This window comes from Dioscorea cayenensis, chromosome 6, assembly GCF_009730915.1.
Source record: "Dioscorea cayenensis subsp. rotundata cultivar TDr96_F1 chromosome 6, TDr96_F1_v2_PseudoChromosome.rev07_lg8_w22 25.fasta, whole genome shotgun sequence".
NCBI lineage: Eukaryota > Viridiplantae > Streptophyta > Magnoliopsida > Dioscoreales > Dioscoreaceae > Dioscorea > Dioscorea cayenensis.
Genome location: NC_052476.1, coordinates 20,350,637 through 20,363,252, shown reverse-complemented (window position 1 = coordinate 20,363,252; position 12,616 = coordinate 20,350,637). Strand labels below are relative to the sequence as shown.

Sequence of the window (12,616 nt, the reverse complement as noted above, 5' to 3'; positions counted from 1 at the left end):
TTGGTTTATATTAGAGTAACTAAAAAGCCAAAAAAATACAAAATAAAATGACTATTTTGATATTTTAACCTACAAAGGAAGATAAAACCCAAACAATATCCTTATCAACCTAACCGCTCTAATTGCTCAACAAATCTAATCAATGACATATTTAACTTAGTACCTTTAATAAGATTTAGATAAGCATGTATGATATCATGCAAAAATCCAAAGAACTAAGTAAAGTTCCATCCAAAAGATGAAGACAAGAGAACATGATTTTCTTAAACCAATAGTCTCCAAAAATCCAGCTCAAATTCAAAAAACTTAGTTAATTATTCAACACTTATTTTCTGATATTTTCATATGTATGTATGTAAATGGGCCACAAAAAATCATAGCATACATAAATTTCATACACTCCTAGAAATACTTACAAAGCAACCGTTTTAGACAATTAGATTCATCTTAGTTAAGTGATTTTTTTTCTTCAAATTTCAAATTTTTTTTTCCTAATTCTTTTCTTGTAATTTAAATTATTCCCTTTTTTTAAAAAAATAAATCTTTCCTCTTTATGTTTTCTTTTGAATTTCAATTTTTTTTTTGAGAAATTTAATTTTTTATTTTCTAAATTTTTAAAAAATATTTTTTTTCTTTCTAATTTCCATTTGGAAAAAGATGATACTTTTTTTCTACTCTTATTCAGAGTAGGATGATAGATTTATATATATATATATATATATTAACTTATTTATTTCTTTTTTTTTCCTTCCATTCATAATAAAATAATAAGCTTTTAATAGGAGTAGGAATTAAAAAAAAATTATATAAACAAGAATATAATAATAATAATAATAATAATAATAATAATAATAATAAAACGGAGTTTTAGGTTAAAAAATTTATTAAACAGGCGGGGGATCGGAGAAGGAGGGAATTAGGGTTAGGGTTGTGGAGGGGGAGAGGGATGGCGAACAGGACGGATCCTCTGGCGAAGAGCATACACGGGACGAACCCTCAGAATCTTGTGGAGAAGATTGTGCGATCGAAGATTTATGAGAGTACTTTCTGGAAGGAGCAGTGCTTCGGGCTGACGGCGGAGACGCTGGTCGACAAGGCGATGGAGCTTGATCATTTGGGAGGCACTTATGGAGGCAATCGCCGGCCGACGCCATTCATGTGTCTTGTTATGAAGATGCTCCAGATCCAGCCGCCCAAGGACATCGTCGCCGAGTTTATTTTGAACACGCATTATAAGTATGATTCTTTGAAACCCTAGCTCGTTTCTTCTTATCTTTTTTATGAATTCATTGGACATACTCACATACTATGTTTTTAATCCAATTTCCTCATTAAAGTTTGAGTTTTCGGAATCAATTTCGGATTTGCAGCAAGAAAGGTATTTCTGTGAAAAAGTTTAGATTTTTGTTTTTGTGAACATTGGATGAACGATTAATCCTCTGAATATATATATATATATATATATTTTTGTGTGTGTGTTCATTGGAAAAACCATGTTTTTTTAATTTTTTACTTCATTGGTATCCTGTTGCGTTGATCAGTAGTATTCCTTGTCTGACAGAGTTTGACTATGCATTGCAGATATGTGCGAGTTCTTGGGGCTTTTTACATGCGATTGACTGGGACTGTCACTGATGTGCACAGTTACCTCTGGCCGCTTTATAATGACAATCGGAAGCTTAGGAGGAAAATGTCAGATGGAAGTGAGATTTTATACTCTACTCTTCTGTTTTTAGCTTTGCCATGATCCACTTGATTATTTGTTAATTATTGGTTGCTTGGCATTTGTCGTTTCTTTTGTTTTAGGTTTTTCATTGACTCATGTGGATGAGGTGATCGATGAACTACTTACAATGGATCACTCTGGTGATATTGCTTTACCCCGCATCCGGAAGAGGTGGCTTTTTCCTTTCCCTTGTGGTTATTTTGATCTCATTGCGTGACACTAATGGTCTTTGATTCAACAAATTTTTCAACTTGTAAGGTTACTAGATATAGAATGACAGTGCATGAATTGATCTAGTTTGTTGGATTATCTCCCTTTGATTTGATACACTATGTTTTGAGTTATAGCCCAAGTAACCTTTTTCTTTACTTTATCAGTACTGCTTGTATACACATTTTATGATATCCTGAATGTCTTGTCTCATTTTGTTCAATATTTCAGGTGGCCTCTTGAGGCAGCTGGTGTGTTGGAACCCTGGCAAAGTGTTTTAGATGGGGATTTTGAAAAACAAGATGAGAAAGAAGAGGAAGAACAGCCAGCTTTAGAGGATGAGACTCATGAGAAGGTTGGAAGCTAATCTCATTTCTTCTCTTGATACTTCATTATTTTTTTTTAAAGTAGTCTTATTTAACCTGAGTATTGCTTCGTAACAGGATTATCGTGGAAGAAGTCCTGGGAGGGATGGGGAAAGATATAGGAAGCGTGCTAAACAATGCAGGTATATCATATGACCCAACATTTTATTACTATTGAACGGTATTTTGGGGCAGTTCTATTGTTTTCACTTTCCTCATCCAATTTCTGTTTGGTATGTTTCACTTGTTCTTCATTTCATTTTGTTTGGTCTTCCACTTCACAAGTAGCTCTTGTGTCTTCTCTTAAACTTATGACACATCATGTGCTGAAAACTTCTGGAGTGGCTTAGACTTATCGGGTCCCATGAGGTTAGGATTTCTTTGCTTTAGGTTTTTTGAATGGACTGCTAATAGGCGCCCTTAGGCTCGCATGTTGATCGTTTTGGAAGCATTTGTTTTGAATCGTTGATTTTGCTAGATATTCCATGTGTGTTACTGCCATGGCATGTAAATTTCAAGAGCCATTGGCAGAAAGATTTGCTTCCTAAAGTGATTCAGTGATGGCTCTGCCAGGTTTCTCTGTGCTGACGAAGTATGATGAGTCAGACAACTCAGATAATTTATATTGATTTTACTGCCTACTGCATTTTTCTCATGTTCTTTTACTGCATGACTAAAAATGGTCATGAATTCAAGTATCATGGATTGTTATGTTTTGAAAATATGATTTGTCATTGGTTATCAGTCAACCTAAGATCAGTGTCATAGTGACACATGAAACTAAACAGGGCATGAGGACTGGTGATGATGGTTCTTAGTTTTTTAGATTATTTACAGTATTTCAACCATTTGTTGCCATGTCCAATTCTAAATTTCTTACTGTGATTTTTTAATTTTTTACTCAATGAGTTTAATTGTTCATAATAACTTGTTTGGTCCCTGTTTACAACTTTACATGCCCATTTGAAATAAGAATCTTTGATTACTTCATAAGTGTCAACAGTGCATTCATGTGCATTTCATATCTTATCTCATCCTTTACAGGGATAGGGACCGGGTTCGGGACAAAGACTATGATCGTGAGTATGCAAGGGGACAAGAAAGAGATAGTGATCATGACCAAGATAGGTACAGAGACCTGGACAGGGACTGCTACCGACTCAGAGATGAAAGGGATTATGTCCGAGACAGGGATCGAGATAGAGAATGGGAAGGTTGGGATAGGCATAGAAGGGACAGGGACCGTGCTCGTCGAAGAAACCGTTCAAGGAGCAGAAGCAACGATCGCAGGGAACGGCACCGAGATGATATTAACCACCGCAAGAGTCATGCTTGTGGCAGCATTAGCCCACATAGGCGCCTAGCCGACGACAGCAATTCCAGGGAGGAACAACCAAAGAAGAAGAAAGGAAAGGAGAAGAAGAGTGACAGTACCGACCATTCCAATCCAGAGATTGCCGAAGCCAACAGGCTTCGAGCCTCTCTCGGTCTGGCATCGCTAAGGTGATGTGATTCGCAAGTCTTCAAGCAATTCTTAATACCAAAAGTTATGGATTCCATCTGGTGGAAATCTGTCTTTCTTATGATATACCTGTCTTTTCTAATTGCTCGACTGAAAATGATCTAAGCATCTGATTTACCATGAAAGTATCTAGGAAGTTATTTTAGGGTTAATAGTAAATCAACAGAAATGAAATGTAATGAAATGAAATTGATGATATGAGAAACCCAATACTAAACCGGTTCGTTAGGACGATGCTCAATTTTAAGCTTACCCAGCCAGGATCTGTTAACATCAATGCTTAGTTATCATGCATTGAGTCAAACCTAAATGAAGCTGGAGTTGGCAGTTAGAGATTTTAGTCTTGTGGAACTTGTGCATTTTGTCAACTGAGCTTAAATTTGAAATTTAGGAAAGCCACGACTGGTTAGAGATAATTATATTGTTTGAATGCATGCTTAAACCACATGTCTTAAAATTGTCTATTGTCTGTTTTTAAGCAAGTAGAGTTATCTTTTTTTGGGCAACAAATGAAAGCCAAAATTTTAGCAACTCAAAGTCCATATTATAAAGATGATCACTTGGATGAGTAAACTTGCAAGAAACCGCTGATTCGGCGAGAGAGATGTATCTATTATCGTCCATCACAATGTCTTTGTGTCATTGTTTTTTGGGGAAGTGGAGCGGGGCGAAACCACTAGAGACCCAGGGACGTGCACAAGCCTCGGTGGAACAATTGGGGACGGGGCCGCGCTTACGTAGATTTTGAAACTACCCGTACACAACCACTATTCATAACTCCCATAAATGTGCCCTCAGTCGAGAATCGAACTCTCACCACTCGGTGAGAGCTCTATCGGCGACCCGTGTACCAATAGACCCGAAAGTCGTTGGTTCTTTGTGTCATTGTTAGTGACAACTTTTATCAACATCATATATTATGATGCAACTTCCCTATTCAGAATCTCACTGTTAGTGAAAGGGTAATTTTCTTGATTGAGTATTAACCTTTGCTCATATTTCAATTTAGGCATTAACATTCAATTTATATCAAAATGAATACTAACATTTAATTTGGTTGCACCGGTGAGGCTACTGTGATTTTTTGGCGAGAAATCCATGACATGAACGTCGGACCACATGCGTGGACATCCATACTCCATGTCATCTGCCACATCAGCAACTTATTTAAGAAGATTAGATATTGGTACATGTTTTTTCTCTGTTAGTGGACAACATCATATAAATCTGCAAATCCTACGCATTACCTGAATTTTAACTATATTTGTATCATATACACCATTCTGTTGGAATATATGCATGTAAAAATACACAAATGATACATGTGAGGATTACAAAAATCAGACAAAACTAAGTGGAGTAGAACAAGGAATAAATACACGTCTTATTGATATATTACTTGAATTATATAGAAACACAGAACTTTGGCTATTAGTGTAATACTAAAAAATGCACCATTGGAGGAGAGTTCCATAAAAGGAACATTATTCATCAAGAAACAGTGAAAGAAAAAATACATCAACAATAAGATTTCAGAACCACAAACACAATTCATCAAGGAAAAATATATAATGCATTCGATTCCGATTGTTCTTTGGTACAAATTTTAACAGATGTACATATTTGATCAAAACTCACACCATATTTAGTTTCTTCATTTGCACTAGTTTTTTCGCTAAAAAAAAAAAACCTAGTTCCTTTAAGGAAAAGAACTAATCAAGAGTTCTTCCAAGGTGCAGATGCAGTAGAGCCTCCTACACTTGGTATAGCTTTCATATTATTCTTTTTTTTTCCTCCATAACTTCTTTCTCTCTTGCCTAATTGTTCTTCATTTGGGGCCTCAATACAAGGCATCTGGTAATTGCAAATCATTGCCTACTGTTTAATGGACCACCATTGTGAAGTATTCTATTTGAGTGCTGATATTAAATTGACTAAACAATTAGTACCTAACTTGAACATGATGCATGGATAAGAACAACTACAATCTTAAACAGAGAGTAATGATGAATTAACCTAATTAGTTGTCCATATCAGAAATATATAAACTACTTAACACACCATTAGATCACTTAAATTAATTTTTATACTTGCATGTCATCTCATAATAGCATGTAACCCACTTATTCCTCTCATATATCAGTTGGTTGTAACAAAAGAAGTAAAAGAACTCACTGAAAATTCTTACATTAATCATTATGCCTATAAATTTGTATCCAAACACATAAAATCTTATCACATTCACCATTTCCCTATAAAAAGCCTCCATGTTACAAAACAGTGTATCAAAACCAAATTAAGATTACTCATTCACCAGCAACATAAACCGGATTTTTTTTTTGAAATATTAAATATTTTTTTTAATTACATAAATAAGTAATCAAAATTACTTATTTACGTAATTAAAAAAAATATGTAATATTTTTTTTATAAAAAAAAACCACATTAATCATTACATACATAAACAATGTATACATAAATTATGATTATTGATTTACCAGCAACAATGAATATATAACAATGTTGTCGAAAGAACAAAGTAATTGAATGGTACTACATAATAAAATGGAAATCATCAATCATTACAACATCACTTTTTACAATCAAATGAATACATAATAATGTGGTGGAGAAAACTAGATTTATCCTAATACATTGGTTTAATTCCATATGCATTATTTTAAATCACCAAAACATCACAACATCAACTACAGGGAAATCACACCTTCTTCCTAAAGAGAAATTTAATGGGAAAACATTTGATGGAGTCAAAAGAACAATATATTCCCAACTGCTTTGAAGATAACTCAAAGAGTTAGAATACATACCCCCACACATTCAATTACCTAAAATAGCCAACCAATAACATACCCTAAGACACTCACATGTATAAATAAACAACAAAACATTGTTGTATTGCCCAAATAAAAGAAATACTCATATGAACTTTAACACTACGGTGACATAAAATCAATGAAATTGATCCTATAAAGTACACCCTAGAATATGTCCCAAATTATAAAACCTAAATACAACACTTTTCTCAACTTAGTCATGGGGAAAATAACCTATACCAAATAAATCACCAACACTTGCAATGAAACCTAATGAATTGAGCAAATTTAATTCTCATGCAAAGAAGATTACATTTTCTCTACCCTAAGGGATAGCCCAATTCAAGTTAATAGAAACTAAAGAAAATTCGACAGAAAATTTACATTATAACAAACTTCAAGTTTGCAATAATCAATGTGCTTAAACTGTTTACCACCACGAATTCCATCTTAAAATTCATTAACCCAAACCCTAACATGAATTCAAAGTTCTAAACAATATAGGAGATAGCTTAAAGTAAATTGGTGGTCCCACATTCGATGGTCTGTCTTACTGCCCGATCAACCTCCATGATGCTCCCACCAAGCTTCTTTTTTAGTTACACCTATCACTACGCCTCTATCTCCTGATTTGGAAGTGCAAGACTCTTTAAAAACTATTTCCGGCGTGGAGGCCCCTCCGTTTCTCTGTTGCAAGTGATCTCATGCTTGCTAGAAGATGCTTTCGCACTGCGGTGATTTTCTAGGTTATTGAACGCTTGGGAGAAAAAGGGAAGAAGAAGGAGAAGAAACCATGATGTGGCACCCGACATGGAGAAAAAATGCACATGTGAATAAGTTACTGATGTGGAAACCCCCATGGGTGAAAATGACGTGGAGTATAAGTGTCCACGCATGCAGTCCGGCATCCACGTCATTGATTTCTCACTGGAAAGCCCCAATAGTCTTGCAGCTGCAACTAAATTAAATGTTAGTGGTCACTTAGATACAAATTGAATGTTGGTGCTCAAATTAAAATTTAAGCAAAGATTAGTACTTAACAAAAAAAACAAACAATGAAAACATCAATCACAGGCGAACCATCAGCGGAGAACTGTGATATATATCTTCTACTATCCATCATGCCAACACATCATGGACCATTGACAAGCAAGTATTGGCCAAAGACATGAGAACAATTTGCCAAAATTTCCAAATGAGTTCAGAATATACAAAAGCACCATTAGATTATCTGGGTAGCAATTTAGGCATTCCCAACCTTTATGTTAAAATTCAAATAAAATGTAACAAACTATATCACTCTAACAAACCCAAGCATTGATTCATAATTGAAGCTTTAGAACTATAAGGTAGGGGTGCAATCGAGCCGAGCCGAGCTAAACTTTGAAGTGTTTGAGCTCGGCTCGACATAATTAGCTACAGGCTCGAGCTCAGCTTGAGCTCGATTTGAGCCCATACTTGTAAGCTCAAGCTTGGCTCGAGATAGTAAACCTAAGCTTGAGCTCGCTTCGAGCTCAACTCGAAAGAAGTTCATTTATGATAAAAAGAGCCAAGCTCGAGTTCGCTTAGATTTTGGCTTGAAAGAAGTTTAAGAAAATTATAAATCATAATAACTAGGGCTTTTTAATAGCTTGGCCCTATTTTTTTATTTATTTATTTAACTAAACGGCCCTAGGGCCATTTTAATTTTCAAAATGGCCCTAGGACCATCACATCACCCACATGGGTGATGCAACATGCTGACTGACCGCTGACTGGCTGCTGACTCAGCATTTTTAAATTAAAAATCGTGAATTTTATATTTTAACCCCTAAATTGTTTTATAATCAATAAATTGGGTTATTCTTGGGTTTTTTTAACCAATTTTTTTTTAAAAAATTATTAGTATTTTAAAATTTACTAAACTTTTAAATAACTTTTTAAAAAATATATAAGTGTGTTTTTTAATTTAAATCCCTTATTTGTTTAATAATTAACATATTATCTTTTCCCTTTGGTTATTTAACCCAAATTTTATTTAAAAAAACTATGTAATTTTTTAATTTATTAAAAAAATAATTTTAAAGAATATATTTGAATATAAAAACACAAATTTTAAAATTATAACTTTTTAAGCAATATATAAGTGTGTTTTTTTTATTTGTATTATAAACACAAATTCTTGGCACCAATCACATCACACTCTTTAAATATAAGGACAAAAGAACTGCCATATATATATTTCACTATCCATCCCGGAATAATTAGCCTCTCTTTCACACATCTTAATTGTCAGGATTGGCATCTTCCCTAAAGGATGGATGGCTTTCTGAGCCTTCGCACTCGGTTCTGATCTAAGTCTAGTTAGATGTGTAATCTTATGATCAACATGAAACATTCTTTAAAGATTGTCTGCAGAACAACCATCATCACTTATTAACCTCCTTTCCTGCATCTTGGTACCAATCACAACACACTCATCACTCTACAAACACCTCATTGTGCATACATTGAGTAACAGAATTTTATCAACGGTAGTGATAAAGCAATAAAATTTATACATAAATATTGAATCATATTCCAACTATTCTCAAATAAACCAACAATGTGAAACACTTGTAAATTAAAGCAACAAACTTCTCACAAAACTCACAAGAATGATGTTCTCAATCTTAGTTCGTCCAAAGGATTCGAAGAATATCATAATGCAAATCACCATCAAATACTAAAACAAAGTAAAATCATCAAGAATATATTATCTTGGAACAATTTAAATAACCAACTCATCAAGAAAAATATATCCAATTCTAAAAAACAATTCATTAATCAAGAATACACATTTTTCTACAATTGGCACACAAGATTCAACTTCACATAATGCACTTTAATCGGCCTATCAATGGCTAGCATGATTCCGTTGGCCTTTTTTTTTGTCACCAATATAGTGTCATGTTCGTTTCATGAGAATTCCATTCGAGCAATCTGGCAATCGATAGTTGAACTGATCAGCATCGAATGATAAGGGTGCCAGCTACAATCTCGGCGGGCTATGAAATGGTTTTGCAACTTGTGCATGGTTATCAGAAACATCAGCAAACCAAACATATTATCCGCGACCCAGTTCAACCAAATAATTACAAGAATACGAGAAAAAAAAAATGATGTTTTTGATTACATACAACATAAAAATTATATAAACTATTATTATTCAATCCGGTGTAGATATAATTCTGCCCAGTGCTGAAATGAACAAAACTAATTTGTCAGTGTGACAGCAAAAATGCAGCAATAACATGGGCCACAAATAATGAAACATGTAAACAATACCTGAATTTAGGAGAGAAGTAACAGCGTATCAAAGCAGGTGGTACCGAATGGCCTTGATATGTAGCTGACATATATTCTTAGTGTTCCACGTTTCTAATTTCCACATTAGCATTGGAGTCCATTTTTCGGATGTCTCAAATGTTTGATTGTTTGATCTTTACCATTGAATGCAAAATACCATCCATCTTTCCGGCTATCAATGAATGCAACTCCCTCTGAATGACCAAACAAAAACCCCACTTGTCTGTCACTTGCAGTTGGACTGGGGCAGCATCTGTCCCAGACCTTTAAACATAAAAGAAAAACATATCCAAGATTCAGGAAGTAAATTCACAATAAAGGCTGAAATGATATAGAACAGATTCAAGTTTAAAATCAAATAAAATCATGTATTTTAGATGAGACAATGAAAACGGGAATATACCTTACATCATCTATTTTCACCCCCTAAATACATTAGTTGCCCAAAGTCATCAGCAAAAAGTAACTGTGTTCACAAAAGGACTGTAAAAGAAAAGAAAAACCGACAAAAAATTTATTGACATTACTCAGAATAGCAAAAATATTTTCTTATTCGAACCAGCTGTCAATCGTTTTAACATTTATGATGTATAAAGATGTTCGATTAAAGAATCATTAACATTTTTCTTTTCTTTTCATAGTGCCACATCATCATGCGAGAAATTATTTGAGTGAATGAGTTCATTATGTATGATTGAAATGAACAATTCATTTAAACTAAATTAAAGAACAATAACAAAAAAATGCATATCAAATTTTGGTATGTGCAATATGCGATAAGTCTTCAAATTACAAATTTATCAATTGACAAATGAAGGAATATAGTTTTTCATGCATGATCATTCTTATTGGATTTTAAGAACTTATTCCAAAACTCTTTGATGTGATAAATTTGACAAAACAATTAACTCATTTGAGGATAAGAAGCTATACAACATGAGCCACAAATATGTGTGATGTCACTTTATCTGCTTGCAAGTCATATGTGTATATCGAATTGTTACTGCTTCCAGCAAAAAGCTCTCTACCATCAGGTGAGAATTTCACAGAAAAAAATCCTCATGCCATTAGCAGTAGACAAAACTAGACTTTCTTGGATTTCCTGCATCAAATAAGTAGTAGAATCTCTAAGGATTTCATATAACACAATAGAATTCGAATTTGATATATACAGCAAAAATATGAGTAAAACAAGACAACATTATTAATTTGACATTTCCCAAATGTGAAAATAAAGGGACTAACAACAGACAAATTAATAGGGGACTAAAGAGACTGACTGACTATAGTAGAGGGACTAAATAGAGTATTAAACCAATTTTAAAAGTACCTCCTATGCCGATGTCATTCAACCCCATTCGTTGTGAGGTATGTTAGGTGTGAAAGCAAAACTTGGCCAAAAATATTTGAGAGATTCAAAATATTTCAAAGATGATAGTCTCCAAAAATAGGCAGTTTTTTTCTTGGTTTAGTAGAAGACAAGTTAAAGATAGTGAGAGAGATGTATTTTTTATCGTGTCTCACAAATTTCTAGCAACAATGTTTTTGTGTAATGCCCAGCCTTTATTGACATCAAATATTTTGATGGGGCCTCTCTATTCAGAATCTCATTGTCAGTGAAAACATCAATCACAATTCATAAAAAGAAAAACTTTTGTCATTGCAAGTATTGAGCAAAATAATACCTTTAATCCCGCAGCAAAGAGTGAACCATCAGCAGAGAACTGTGATACATATACTTTACTATTATCTTGTCAACATGCGATAGACCATTGACAGGCAAATATTGAACAAGGACATCAGAGCAATCTGCTAAAAAGAATCTCCCCCTCCCGGAATTAGCCTCCTTTCCATACAACATCTTAATTATAGGGATCGGCATTTTCCATGAAGGATGGATGGCTTTCTGAGCCTTCGCACTCGGTTCTCATCTAAGCCTAGTGAGATGAGTAATCTCATGATCTACAGGAAACATTCTTTAAAGATTTTCTGCAGAACAATCATTATCATTTAGTCTACCGGCCACTCAGCAACTCCTCTTCATAGTCAAATGACTACCTTGCCCCCTCTCTATTCTGTGTAACTGTTTGACCTGGGGTCTGGGGAGGACAACATATGTAATTCGGTTGAAACAAAATTACTATTGTACCTTTGTTACTATGATGGTAATTAATGTCATTGTTTTTAGTTGTAAGGGATGACACTTTTCTTTTTTTCTTTTTTGGGAAATTCGTGATAAAAAAAAAAATTATGCCAATGGCCTTCCATTCAAATGGCGCTTGGATCCTCGTGGGATCACTTCATAGTTCGTGAGGGATCAATTTTGCGGGTGGGAATGTGCGTATAAAAGGTATGAGCATGAATTTTGAGCGGTCTCTCGTCCAATGTGTGCACGGCCTCACAAGCCGCAGTTGAGACTCGTGCATGCCTTCTCTTCCTGGTGGCTAGCTGCTCATCTTAGGTAAAAAAAAAAAACTTTATGAATAGAAAAAAGCGCAATCGGTAAACTAAAATGGGAAAAGGAGAAGAGTAAAAATACATAGAATGCACTAGGGCAGAGGCGGCTCAAGGCTTATAAAGGCCTAAAGCCCAAGCATAAAACTGACTTTAATTAGTTAATAAAAAAATTATT

General features: G+C 34.3%; 1 protein-coding gene across 1 annotated transcript; it reads left to right on the top strand.

The window, feature by feature from the left end:
* The first annotated feature begins 882 nt into the window (after nucleotides 1–882).
* Nucleotides 883–4,019, top strand: LOC120263811 (pre-mRNA-splicing factor 38-like). Its single transcript, XM_039271792.1, has 6 exons — nucleotides 883–1,236; nucleotides 1,582–1,703; nucleotides 1,807–1,897; nucleotides 2,168–2,291; nucleotides 2,380–2,444; nucleotides 3,346–4,019. Exons 1-6 carry the CDS (start codon nucleotides 947–949, stop codon nucleotides 3,806–3,808), a joined length of 1,155 nt encoding a protein of 384 aa, XP_039127726.1. The 5' UTR covers nucleotides 883–946; the 3' UTR covers nucleotides 3,809–4,019.
* Nucleotides 4,020–12,616: the final 8,597 nt, after the last annotated feature.

Coding starts and splice junctions, on each gene's coding strand:
- LOC120263811 (XM_039271792.1), top strand. CDS start 947: ATGGCGAACAGGACGGATCCTCTGGCGAAGAGCATACACGGGACGAAC. Junction 1,704..1,806: donor GAGGAAAATGTCAGATGGAA/GTGAGATTTTAT, acceptor CTTTTGTTTTAG/GTTTTTCATTGACTCATGTG. Junction 1,898..2,167: donor TTACCCCGCATCCGGAAGAG/GTGGCTTTTTCC, acceptor TCAATATTTCAG/GTGGCCTCTTGAGGCAGCTG.